Source organism: Hippoglossus stenolepis, chromosome 6 (genome assembly GCF_022539355.2).
Source record: "Hippoglossus stenolepis isolate QCI-W04-F060 chromosome 6, HSTE1.2, whole genome shotgun sequence".
In the NCBI taxonomy this organism is placed as follows: domain Eukaryota; kingdom Metazoa; phylum Chordata; class Actinopteri; order Pleuronectiformes; family Pleuronectidae; genus Hippoglossus; species Hippoglossus stenolepis.
Genome location: NC_061488.1, coordinates 9,917,078 through 9,929,897, shown reverse-complemented (window position 1 = coordinate 9,929,897; position 12,820 = coordinate 9,917,078). Strand labels below are relative to the sequence as shown.

The window sequence follows — 12,820 nt, the reverse complement described above, 5'->3', positions numbered from 1 at the left end:
AGGCTTATCATTTCCTTGTGGCAACAAGCCTCTTTATGCATAATTCAACAAATGGGAGAGCAGTCCAGTTCCCTCAGGTGTGTGTGTGTGTGTGTGTGTGTGTGTGTGTGTGTGTGTGTGTGTGTGTGTGTGTGTGTGTGTGTGTGTGTGTGTGTGTGTGTGTCTCAGTCTCAGTCTCAGGAGTGATGTTTACATTTCTCTTCATTACACTAGTTGTGCACACATCAGCTGTAATGAGGGAGTTAAGTGAAAGAGAGCTCAGCTTCTTTATATATATATATAGATATATAATGTGGCACTTGGGGAATCTTCCTTATCATTTTAATATAGCTGGTAAAAACACATTATGCGCTGCCTTCACCCTGCATCACTCTGTATAGACTTTTCAAAGTACGCTGTATAATAGTGCAATCAAATATAAATATAAAAGGTGGAAATTTAAAAATACCAACAATAGAGGATAATTCCGTTTATAGGGCAGCTGTTGTCGCTTTGAAGGAGGACAGTTTGTGCTCCCACTCTCTCAGCTTCCAAAAACTCTGAAACCTCACTATGAAACATTTCTTCCTCCATGAAGAGAATAGTTGTGGATCTTTCTTCAAAATAGACACAATGTTTTTTCTTCTGGAAACAGTGTAACTATGTGTTATGTCACCCAGTAGCTGCTGCTGACCCAGTAACAGCTTAAATGAACTGTTAAAATGGAGGCTATACACTCGTTTGTGTGGTCACACTGCAGAAGGTGGACCTATATGTGCAGACCTATCTGCTGATAGGATTTTTCCAAATAATGAGTCATAGCTGGCTCATCTCCTGTGCCCTCCGATTGGCTGCCGTTTGGGCAGCCAGATGGGATGAAGGGGGGGGGGTTAGTGGTTGGCTCTCAGACACACACAGCTTGTGGATGAACCTTTAGATGAGACCGGGGAATAGGTGGAATAACAGAGACACAATACTGGAAATAGATTTGCATATCAGGACCTGGCTACCCTCCGTTTCAGGAAGTGAGTCTCACTAGTTTGCTGGGTGGGCGAATGAGAAGGAGCAGTGTGATGATTCTCTTTCCCTCCTCATTAGAGAACACAGTGGCTGACCTCAGCTGACACAGACACAAAGCGGTGACGTAAGGAGACGAAGAAAAAAAAACATGTACCACCAGAAACTTTCTAGCTTTGACAAATCCTCTCAACAGAATGACTGAGATTCACCCTACATTTTTAAGGTGGTTGCCTCCGGTCAAGCTCATTATTTTATGGATTCACATGTGGAATTCATGAGTTACTGCAGCTGTTGTTGTCCTGCTCCTCTTCTCTGGAGTCAGACAATGACATGAGCCCAGTGTCTTTTAAAAAATTCAATAACCTTGGATATATGATGGAATAGATGTGAGCCTTTCGGGAAAAAAAAAATATATATCAGCATTTGTTTGCCAATGAATGAAACTTGTGCATTAATCTTTATATTGTACATAAAAATATGTTTATTTTCTTAATTCAAGCTCTATATGTTTGGTTGTAATTTTATTTTTAGCTACTTATATCATCTTAGTTTAGTTTAACTGCAAAATATCAAACCTCACTTACATTTCTTTGTCTTAAGGTTTTGATACCGACATCTTTTTTATTTGTTATATATATATATACTGTATAGATCAGTATTGCTCTTTTTTTTTTTATTCCCGAATATCTGTATTGCCATCAGCCCCAAAAAATCAATCTTGGTCGGGCTCTTACTCAATACTAGTAATTTTACAAACAAATATAGAAAATCCTTGAAGAATAGCACATTGTCATTGTGTGGACTTCAGCTTTTTCCTCTGTGCTGATTAGTAACACGTTAGCATGCTAAGATATAAATGTAAGACAGTGAACATGGTAAACATATAGTATTGTCATGATGATGATGATTGATGATGATGATGATGATGATGTTTGTATTTGGCTCCAAAACCTCAGAATGAGGAGACATGCGGGTGGATGTTTATTCTAAGTGTCTTTGACACCATAAGCAGCAGCTTGCGTCACACCTCCTTGCAACAGACTGCACTGGGCTGACGTTCGCATCCTGGGACCCGGACCATCTGTAACTTTGACCTAGAACTTTAATTGCCTAAACTTTACCAATAAAGGTGGCAGATCAAACCTTCATATGAATTTTAATGTAATTGTGGGTCATTTTTGACGGGCGCAGACCAACATCATGCTGCTGATAAGAGCATCTGATCAGAAAGTTCTCATATGGGCTTTTTGACACAGTAAATACTTTGCAGTTTTTATTCACAGTCTATGGTTTAGGTTTGAGGACTTGTTATGAAGCATCCCCTCAGTCAGTGGATGTGCTGCTGTACTGATGCAGTGTAGTCTTTTGGTTTTAGAGACACAGCAGAGCGACACAGAGCCGCTGTGCAGTGAGGCAGAAATGCTTCACTCTGTACCGTCCTCGTCCGGCCACTCAGGGATGTGTCGTTCTTCCCAAGACACATGTTTGACTCATTCAAAATCAAGAGCTTTGTGAAACATCCCATCTGGCCTTTTGTCCACCCACTGAGAGCCCGCTCATATTCACATGAGTGTAAGACGTCTACACACTCAGAGTCCTGAGGACAACTGAAGACACAGTTGCACAACGCTAACAGGGGTTGACAGTTCACACACTCACTTGCACAGGAACATTCGAGCCGACACTCACAAAATCTTGCACATCAACAGTTAAAGAATCACAATGACACTCAAACGCTTATGCACAAGGCTCTGCAGAGTGGTGGCGGACAAAAGTGAGTTAAATGATGCAACAGAAGCTGGGGTACTGAGGAGGGTTTGTTGTACGTGAGCAGAGAAGAGTGAAGGATGGGATAAAATGAGAAGAGGGATACAGAGGTGTGGAAGAGATACGAAGGATCACATGTCAGGACATGTCTGACTCTGCGGGACAGGAGAGGCAGATTGGAGAGTGGGGATCGGATTCTCGGCAGGGAAGGAGATAGATGGGTACAGTAGGTGTGGAGATGGAAAGGGAGAGTTGTTAGGTGGGACAGCAGAGCAGACAAGGGAGATGGAGGGGGAGCGATCTGTTTCCTGTCGAGGGATGAAGTGACCGCACGAAAGGATGCAGAGCTGAGTGGGAACGGCAGGTGTGAGCTAATGGCATCCATGTTTTAGTCACTCACCCAAATGTGCATGCATATACTGCAAACAATCACACACGCAAACAAACAAACAAACAAACAAACAAACACAGAGGGATTTTAACAATTAATTAGCAAAGCCTCATTGATGAATCTGAAGCAGGATCTGGATGTGCAGAGACAGATGCAGGGATCAGAAGAGATGTGTCACAGGCCACACAGGGAATGTTTAGGATTCCCCACGCTCTCCTGACTTTCAGCTAATCCCTGAGCAGCTACACAGTGAGGCAGGGCATGCACACACACACACACACACACACACAAACACACAAATCATAGCCCAGTGCACAGAAGTCCGGGAGGAAGAAGGGAAGAAACCAGAGAAAGGGATGACAGGGTGTCAGGCAGGCACAGGGTAAAATCTATGAGGAGCGAGCAGAGGGGTGATGAGAGACATGATAAAACAAAGTAAGCAGGGGACGACCAATAAGCTGCTCTGGGATACAAACACACTGATCAATAGAGAAGTGCGGAGAGGTAAGTCAGTGTATGTGAAGTCGGAGGGGAAATGGGATGTGAGGAAGCAGGACGGCAGAATAACATGTGGAACAGACACACCTTTATTACCATCTGTTGTGATGTTAATAATTGATCAGGTATCGTTGCCTTATTTCCCCCTCTCATATCTGTACAACATTATTGAAGCTAGCCACTAGCCAATTAGCTTATAGTTCAGCATAAAGAGACTGGACATACCCTCACTGGAGAAATGAACCATGGAACACTATTGTGATAAGGACAACCAGAAATGACAAAACCACTTTTTTAATTTGGTCCGTGTCCCATCCACTAACATGTAGGAGGCAGGATTTATGACCTATACTGCAGCCATTATCCTTAAATTGATGCTAAGATGGCTGTAGTTTCATATTAAGCTACAAACATAAGAGTGGTATCAATCTTTAGTTTTTGTTTTGCAACATGATTTGATATGGGAGCTAAAGAAAAGGCCCAGTCTGATATCAATTATCACAAGTTTTCCTTCCGTTTGTCTAAAAAGCCACTTGTAGCAGTCTATTTTATAGAGAGTATATGGAGATGGACGACATGACTGCTGCCCTAGAGTGAAGCCACAGCATCTCGATTGGGTACAGTAGCCTATAGGTCAAAAGTCCCGCCTCCTCCGTGTTATGGTACGTGGACCAAACATAAAGTGCACACCAAATAAATGTTATGTCATTTTTGGTAGTTTTTACACTGAAGTATGTGCAAATGTAGATTTTTTTTCCCAGTAAGTTTGGTTGCAGTTAGTTATTTGATGCTATAAAAACTAGAATGAAACATGATGATTGACAGCTGAATGGTGGAATGCATTTATCAGTGGGACCTCGCTTCCGTGGCTCCATCCCTCCACCTCCACCTCCACCCTCTGGATCCAAATGTGCAAGATGGCAGCGTTCGTATTCGGGATATTTTGGCTTCATTTCTCGATAGTGGGAGGAAGTGGAGATGCGTCATTCATATTGTCCATACAGTCTGTTTTCCCTACAGTATACATCTCCCACCTTCCTCCTCCTCTTCTTCCTCATTCTCTTATTAAAGCTTCCGCTCTACATACAGCCTCCACTTTGCCTGTGCCTCTCCTCTCCTCCCCTCCTCCGGTCCATCTCTCCCTCACTCTCCTCCCTCTAATGAATGAGGGTGCTGCTCCCGCTGGACAGAAGTAGGTCTGGGGAGGAGTGGGGGTGGTAGAGGGTGAACAGGGACGAAAGAGAGCCAGCCAGAGGGGAGACACACTGATGGATGGCTGCAGAAAGAACCACGCGAGAACCAGGGGAGGAGGAAGAGAGGAGGTGGGATGATGGGGACATATCATTCCATTTTCCTGCTGTATGGCTTCTTGATGATGAAGGCCATTACTCACGCAAGGAGTACCCCCCCACTCCCCTGTGTATTGTCTTCTCTTTCTTTTTGTTGTTCTTTGTTCATCCTGTATTTGTCATGTTTCTTTGGTACTGTACCGTACAGTAAATCTACACGGAAAAAAAAATTCACGGGAAAAAAATCAGAGAATAGAAAAATAATCTAAAATTCTTTCAGATTAAAGTCAGAAATTAGAAGTGTGTTATTGCTCAGGAACCACACTGCTATGTGCTTCACTTTGAAAGCTTGTATCAATCTCATCACACCAGAGATGCAGCTGCTTGCTGAGCATCATTTCCACTGCGCTGTTGTCCCAGATGCACAAAGCTTTCAACTTATTCAAATCAGTATGTTGCTTCATGGCAATGTCTCTCTTCAAAGTCTGATAATAATGCGATTGTGAGCAGAGACAAGCGTTTTTCATATTCTTGACTCCGATTTTAAAGGTATAATTTGATTAGATCTTTCACTGCAGGCGTTTCACACTGAAAATAGCAGCATATGTGGAGTGATGATGTAAATCCAACCGTGTAGAGTAAATCAATATGGTTCATTCACAGAAGAAAACGCAATTTTATTTATTTTTTCTTGTGAATTTGTGACTTTAAAATCTCAGAGAATATTATATTATCCCCTCTCTTGACCTACAATAGATCTTAAATACATCTCATTCTTCTATTATGATGCAATGCCTCTGATGCTATTAAAGATAATATAAGATGAATTATTACAGATTGTTGGGTCATCTTTTTAGAAGTATACACTATGTATTAAAATGTATTTTCTCATATAAGATAGATCCTTGGATTATTATAAATATGCCGGCTAAATCTTTGACTCAATACTGTGATAATTTAGATTTATGTTTTAATGTCATGGGCCGTGGGGGCAGCAGGGAAACACATCAGCTCCATCATACAGGCAGCACACATGTAAATAATGATAGTGTAGTAAAAACGTACTCCTTTTCCTAAAAGTTTAGAAACATCTTTAATCTTTAATACATTGGAGAGTGAAGCTCCCTGATGAGCTGAGAAGTGTCGTCTTTGGATGATGCACATCAAAACACCTCGTGTTTTCCTATTACCTCGTATCTCTCCTGTTGAAATATGACTTTCCAATTGCATCATTTCAATTTTTCATACAAAGCAATCCTCTTCGACTCTGTCAAAAATAATTCACAGTCTCCGCTTCAGAAATCTTCTGCAATGTTTTGTATCTAGAAAATGTAAATTTCTGGTAAATAATTCGCACTCTGAAGAAACGGTCAACAACAACCACTTTTATTTATGATGAAGTCATATTTTATATAAATATTTAGGAATTTTTCCGGGATGTGCATTTGGCAATATCAACCATTGGAACACACATCTTATCGCATCGCATGTGTATTGTTAAAGGTGAAGGTTAAGGCTTCAAACCAACACACCTATTTAGTGAACTTGTGCTGTTATATCCACAAATGTCCATAATAATTTAACACAAGCTCATTCTGAATTAGCTTGGTATTATGGTTGGTTTACCAATGCAAAGAAATTCGCTGAGTGTCTGATGGTGTCTGCTAAGAAATGTTCACTGAGGAAACTGGCAGACACGCTGATAAAACACCAGCACAAATACTTCTGTTTGTGACTCTTAAGAACTATACTACACACGAATACACATTTACCAGTACTCGCATGTTTTCCAGCGACCCATACTTACCAAGCTGAGCTGAGTAATGACATCACGGCACGTTAGTCTTCTTCTTCGAATGCAGGACACGATTGAATGATGCGCACCACAGGCTATTTAGAAGTGGGTAAACACAAAAATAAGTGGTTATACCTACATTTATTTTACACTACTTTTATGACAAATTCAACAACAACCGAGTCTCCAGTTGAGGGTTCTGCGTACCGACTAAAGCTACACTGAACTTTGAATAAAAAGATGAACAGATCTTTGTGCAGCAATGTCGGTGCAGCTTCAGGGTTCTGTGGAGTCAGTTATTATCCATAGAGATGAGGGAGCATTCTTACCCTCTCTTGTCCACACTCAATCACCCACGAGAGGGAGGGTTTCCACACCTTTCCCAACTAGATCTCAATTAATGACGGGGGTGAGCAGTAAATTTGGGTTATTAAAATGGCCTCAACGCTCTGTCAAGTCGGGATGTATGTGCATGCGCGTAATAAGGAAACACACTGGGGCAGGGAAAATGGAGTTGTTTCCAATTAAGGCCTACAAAGCAGAACACACTTAGCGAGTGGACCAAGCAGAACTTGATGGGGCTGATTGGTGCTTAAATCGACAGGAGTTCTCATTACAGCAGCTGGCAAAGATGGTTATGAACTTGCTTCCATCACATTTTGAGATATGGAGGTGGGAGCTACACTTTGTGTCGTTAACAGCGGATAACTATGGATATGAAGCCACGGAAACGCGTGCATCTTTCGTTTGTGTGTGCGACATTTCAGCATACACAATCCCATTAAATGCAGTCAGTTATGATGTGGAACATTTGGCAGCACTTCAGCGTTCCTCTGTTGAAAATCAGCCAAGTCCTTTGTTGCGGAGTTGGCTCAGTCACGGCTTGAATGAAAGGATTAGATATGAGAGTTAAGTCGCTCAACACAGAGAGAGAGAGAGAAAGGGAGAGGGAGAGCTGAAAAGACAACTGGTTGCGTCTTCTGCCCATCTGAACCGGTTGTGACTTTATTAACGTCCGTGTTAATTCCCCGCACATTGAAGCACAGAGGATGGGCCGCGAAGGAGAAGTGTGTGAAGAAGAAAAGAAATGGAGGATGAGAGGAGTAAAGGCGAGAAGTTGAAAGATAAAGATGACAAGAGTCACACTAATATTATGCAGACTGTATAATGAAGACACTGCTGTCTGGGAAAATTACCTCCGGGGAATGACCGTGCCAGACACAATATGACACAGCGTCTGCAGCCGTGCTGCTGGTGGGAATAACCAATGGAATGTAGATAGCACATCAAGATGATGAGTTGTTGACAGTAGAGTGTAGTACAGATTTAAAATAATGTAATGTGTGAGAAAAGGAAGCAGTGGAACTTCATTCTCTCTGAAAGGTGTTCTCTCTGGGAGCCCTTTAATCAGAAGAACAGCAGCTGTTTGTCCATCTGTGCCTACAAACCTAAACACTAAATTCACTGTTACAGTGGGTTAGATTTAAGCTTATTACATAGGTAACACTACAATAATGATTTGGCTTGTATCTGTAATAAAAAAGAGATGTAACTTTATTTCATGCACTCTTCCATTTCTGATATATCACATATGAGTAATGAGGACCATATGAAAATATAATTGGAAATTTAAATAAATACGAAATAAGTAAAATTACAAAACTATTACCAGAAGAGCCCATTAGACATTTTTCTCCTAATACTACATCTTTTTTCTCATAATATTATTATTACGTTATTCTCGCTCTAAGTGGCTCTAATACTCCGTTGTACTGATTTATTTGACAACCAAAAGGGATTTTCCTGCAAACTGTGGCATTAAAACACACTGCAACAGATTTTACATTAATGAGAACATTCTGCATGTTGCGTATATTTTAAAAGCTCGGAGCAATTACAAGGTGATTATCTGAAAAATGTGGAACTTGCCAATACGCACACATATACCTACACTCACTGACATTGTATAACTATTACTGTACCTGCACTAACCTGGAATCTCTGCTTCTTGTGTGTTTCTTTAGCTGCGTCCGGGTGAAGCCTTCACTGTGTATCACACCAGTCCGACACTCTCCAGTCTGTCCAAACCTGTGGTGCTGTGGACTCAGCAGGACGTCTGCAAGTGGCTTAAGAAACACTGTCCTCACAACTACCTAACCTACGTAGAGGCCTTCTCTCATCACGCCATCACAGGTACAGTCCACAACAGTCCACTTTTGTTGTAGTGACTCTTGATAATGTAAATCAAATGAAAGTGACCTGGGATTGGTTAAAGAATATTGGTTTAGAACATCTCAAGTCGACCTTATTAGCATTGATATGTCAATGTGTGCATTAAATAGGTCAAAAAGAAATGGGGGACAAAATGCACAGTCACACAAACATGTCGTCTGTATTTCACTGAGACTACCTGCAAGAAACATTATGTAAATTAGTTGTTGCGGGGACTCAAATAATTAGGTAAAAACCCACTCTGACTCTGGGTTTGGATTATATTTGTGACGTCTTGGAGTCGCTCCAGTTTTCTCTTGTCCACCAAACACACTGGGATTTGTTCCTGTCTCATCTAAAGCATATTAGACAGAATTAAAAAAACAACTGTAGATTTCCCCTGAGAGATTCTGAAAGGATCAGGTTGAGGCTAACAGTGGTTAAGATGGACAATTTGAATTAACCCTTCAAATTCATTGTCCAGTACACATGTAGCTATGTTGGTACCGTGTTTCTCATTCACTTTGTTAGTAACACTTGAGCATTAAGTCAAATCCAGCAACAAAACCCACACTCCACCATTAGAAGGTATCCGTCCGTCACAGCTCAGTGGGGAACTTTTATATATAGCGACTTGATTTAGCTCAGTGGGACTGCAGAGGTTTCATACGCGCCTCAAACATGGGAGTGCGGTTTTTTGAACCGAGCAAAATCGGTGCAGTTTCTCCCTCATACCTTACAGCACAGACCAAGGCACCAAGATCCACATCAATATTAAGACCGTCGCAGAAAAAAATCCTTTAATATCTTTAGGACCTTGCTCATTGACCTCCGTGATTCTCCCGCGGACTAAGACATTTCAAGGCAATGCCATAAAAGGCTTACCAAATCTCACGCACGTATTATTTTTAGGTTTGTGGTTCCAGGGCTTAGCCTTTTCAACTGGAAACAGGTTTACACCCAAATCTCTCCAAAGGAGATTTAGAAGGCATTCATGTGAGGTAACGAAAAGGAGTGCAGCCTATTTTTGGAGAAGAAAGGGAAAGCCGCAGAAAAAATGGGAGGTTATCGTGTTTCAAGTTCAAACAACACCCTCACAAAAACACACATGCACACATGCATTTATTTTGGAGTGAGCCCACACAAATGCACGCCACTTGCGAGCGAGAATAACACACACACACATTTATTCACACACACCCTCAGACGGCCATGACAGACCACACGGTAGAGCAGTTTCTGTTTTAGTGTCTTGCTGAGAACAGATTGCTGTTCTGTGCCGTGGGGTTAGCCACCACTCAAATTTGCATATACACACATAAACACACAGGCACATATATATACACACACACACACACTGGCTTCAGGGTTAACAACGCTGCCACCGTCACAGTTCGAGCAGCTCTGATGTGATCACTTTTATTTATGTCTTTTCAAACACACACACAGAAGGAGCGGCTTGGGGAAAATTTGTTATGTTGTTACAAAGTCTCTGCCGTTTTCAAACAAAGAAGGAGGTTGGACCTCAGCAGCAGTGAAGAAATGGAGAGTGTGTGTGTGTGTGTGTGTGTGTGTGTGTGTGTGTGTGTGTGTGTGTGTGTGTGTGTGTGTGTGTGTGTGTGTGTGTGTGTGTGTGTGTGTGTGTGTGTGTGTATCATCTTTGTCTACTGACCCAAAAGTAATAGTAAAGTGATTCTCTCAGTCTCTCAGTGTAAGGGCACCATTACCGTGAAACAAGTTGCCTGAGGTCAGTGCAGCTTCTTCAGTGTCTCTCGCTCTTACATTTAATTCATGCTTTCATCTTTCCTCATACTTTTACTGGCTCTTATATTCCAAATATTTTACATTTAGATAATTCTGTCTGCTGATGGTCAAGGGTAGGAAATTGACTGCCAGGCATTTTCACCACACAGTAATATATGTGAAGGAAATTAGTTGCCTTGTGATTTACTCTTCTTACTGATAAGCAAAGTCACAGCATGTCACCTTCTCTTCCCGTTGCAGAACGCGTGTGATCCAAATACGTTTGAAGTTGGTCCAATAATTTAATTTCGTTTTTGACAGGACCATAGCTGTAAATGTGAGTGTGAATGGTTGTTTGTCTCTGTATGTCAAACCTTTGGTGCGCTGGCATGTAGTTTACCAGTAACATAAGATAAGATTTGTAAAGTCTAACTTTATAAAGTTACACATCACACAACAGAAATTACACTGCAACTAGCATATTTTAAAAGTTTGATATCATTAGCTGCTAAAAGCTCCAATCGGATCAAGTGAGGCAGCTGCAGAAAACACTCTGACTGAAGTGATTTGAACGGGGGAGGGGGTGTTTCATTTCTTATGAGTTCAACTTTTCATATTTTAAAGAATTAACTTAGATACCAGTGTTATTTAAAGTCAACTGTCTGAATACAACTGCAGCAGATTTTAGTGTAATTTAAGTTAAGGAAATATTTAGGTAATTAAAAAACTGTGTATATTAATCAATAGTGGCAGATGAAAGCTTGACAGTGAAAGGGGGGCCATGGTGTGAATGGGATTTAATGACAGAAGCCCTGTTTATTCATACCCCCTGGTATTATTGATGTGGTCTGTGCCTAAATTGGTTCTCTGAATAATGGCATGACTGCATTCACACCTACTGATTTCATTTATTTATTGCTCTCCACATTCCATCCGCTCTGCCATGAGAAACTGCAGCCATACAGTCAATCAGCAGGTTCGACTTCAGCACCTCAGGTGTCAGTCAATAAACTGTCATCTGCGGTCGGTCTGTACGTTTATAGACTGAGATCTGACAAAAACGCAGGTTAAACCACCTCCAGATGTGATCTTACAGATAGAATTACATTCCAGCTGCTGCGGCATGAATTTACACCTTGCATTAATGTTCTATTCATCTTATCGAAGGTCATATCCTGACACGGGTCACAATTTTAATACCACGTGTGCCAAATAAACCAGACGGGATGAAGATATATCGAGAGAATATACAGTGTATACATTTACCCAGAGTGAAAGTGAAATAAACGGAGTGAGTTACATGGGAAATGTAGCTGGAGGGCAACACACTCAACCTTGATGCTACTGTATATACAGGCTGCCAGAGAGGTGATACATTATGTAGGCCTTCAGGGAAAGCAGGGACTGAATTGGTGGCCTATCAAAGGTTTAATCTAAAGGTTGTTCTCTTATAAGGAAGCCTTTACCTTTCTCCCTCTTGGATTGCTTTTCACCCTGTTTTAAGCGTCATTATGGTCCCGGCCGAGGCAGAACTGCTTCCCATTTGCCCAGAGACATTGTTAATAAGCAGTTTATTTTGAAGCCAAATTGAGAGAAGCAATCTCTATTGAAACAGCTTTTGTTTTTGTGTCTCTTTTTTTTTCTTCCTCTCCTTTGACAGCACTACTTTCCCTATCTGCAGGCAATTATTATAGGACCTGTATTAAGTCTGTCTGAAGGGAATTGATTTGAGCTCCATTCATCTGCTTTGTCTCATTTCGGTGCTCGTACACACACGCATGCATGCAGGCAGACAGAGAGAGAGAGAGAGAGAGAGAGACAGAGAGAGACAGAGACTGACAGCAGTGGTATTTCTGGTGCACACTGTTGGCCAACACACCTTTGAAAACTATAGCGGCGATGGGAAGAATAGGTTGATGAGTGTGTATGTGCATACGGGAGTGTGTTTGTGCACAAAATTGTGTAACTGTGCACAAAATAAATGAACAACTATTGTTGTTGTATCCCGTAGGTAGTTGTGCTCACACACAATATACTGTTCAGCTCTATGTGCTAGAAAAAGAGGGCACCTGGACTCTGAAGAGCAGTTAATAATCACACAGTACCACACGCACACACACACACACG

General features: G+C 41.4%; 1 protein-coding gene across 3 annotated transcripts in view; it reads left to right on the top strand.

The window, feature by feature from the left end:
• samd10b (sterile alpha motif domain containing 10b) overlaps positions 1–12,820 on the top strand; it is a 51,407-nt gene that overhangs the window by 25,192 nt on the left and 13,395 nt on the right. For all 3 annotated transcript variants that reach the window (XR_004696968.2, XM_035158261.2, XM_035158260.2), the window contains exon 3: positions 8,764–8,932. Coding sequence is in view for 2 of the 3 variants with exons in the window: in XM_035158261.2 (XP_035014152.1) it covers positions 8,764–8,932 (169 nt within the window). In the remaining variant the exon portion in view is untranslated. The remainder of the gene's footprint in view (positions 1–8,763; positions 8,933–12,820) is intronic.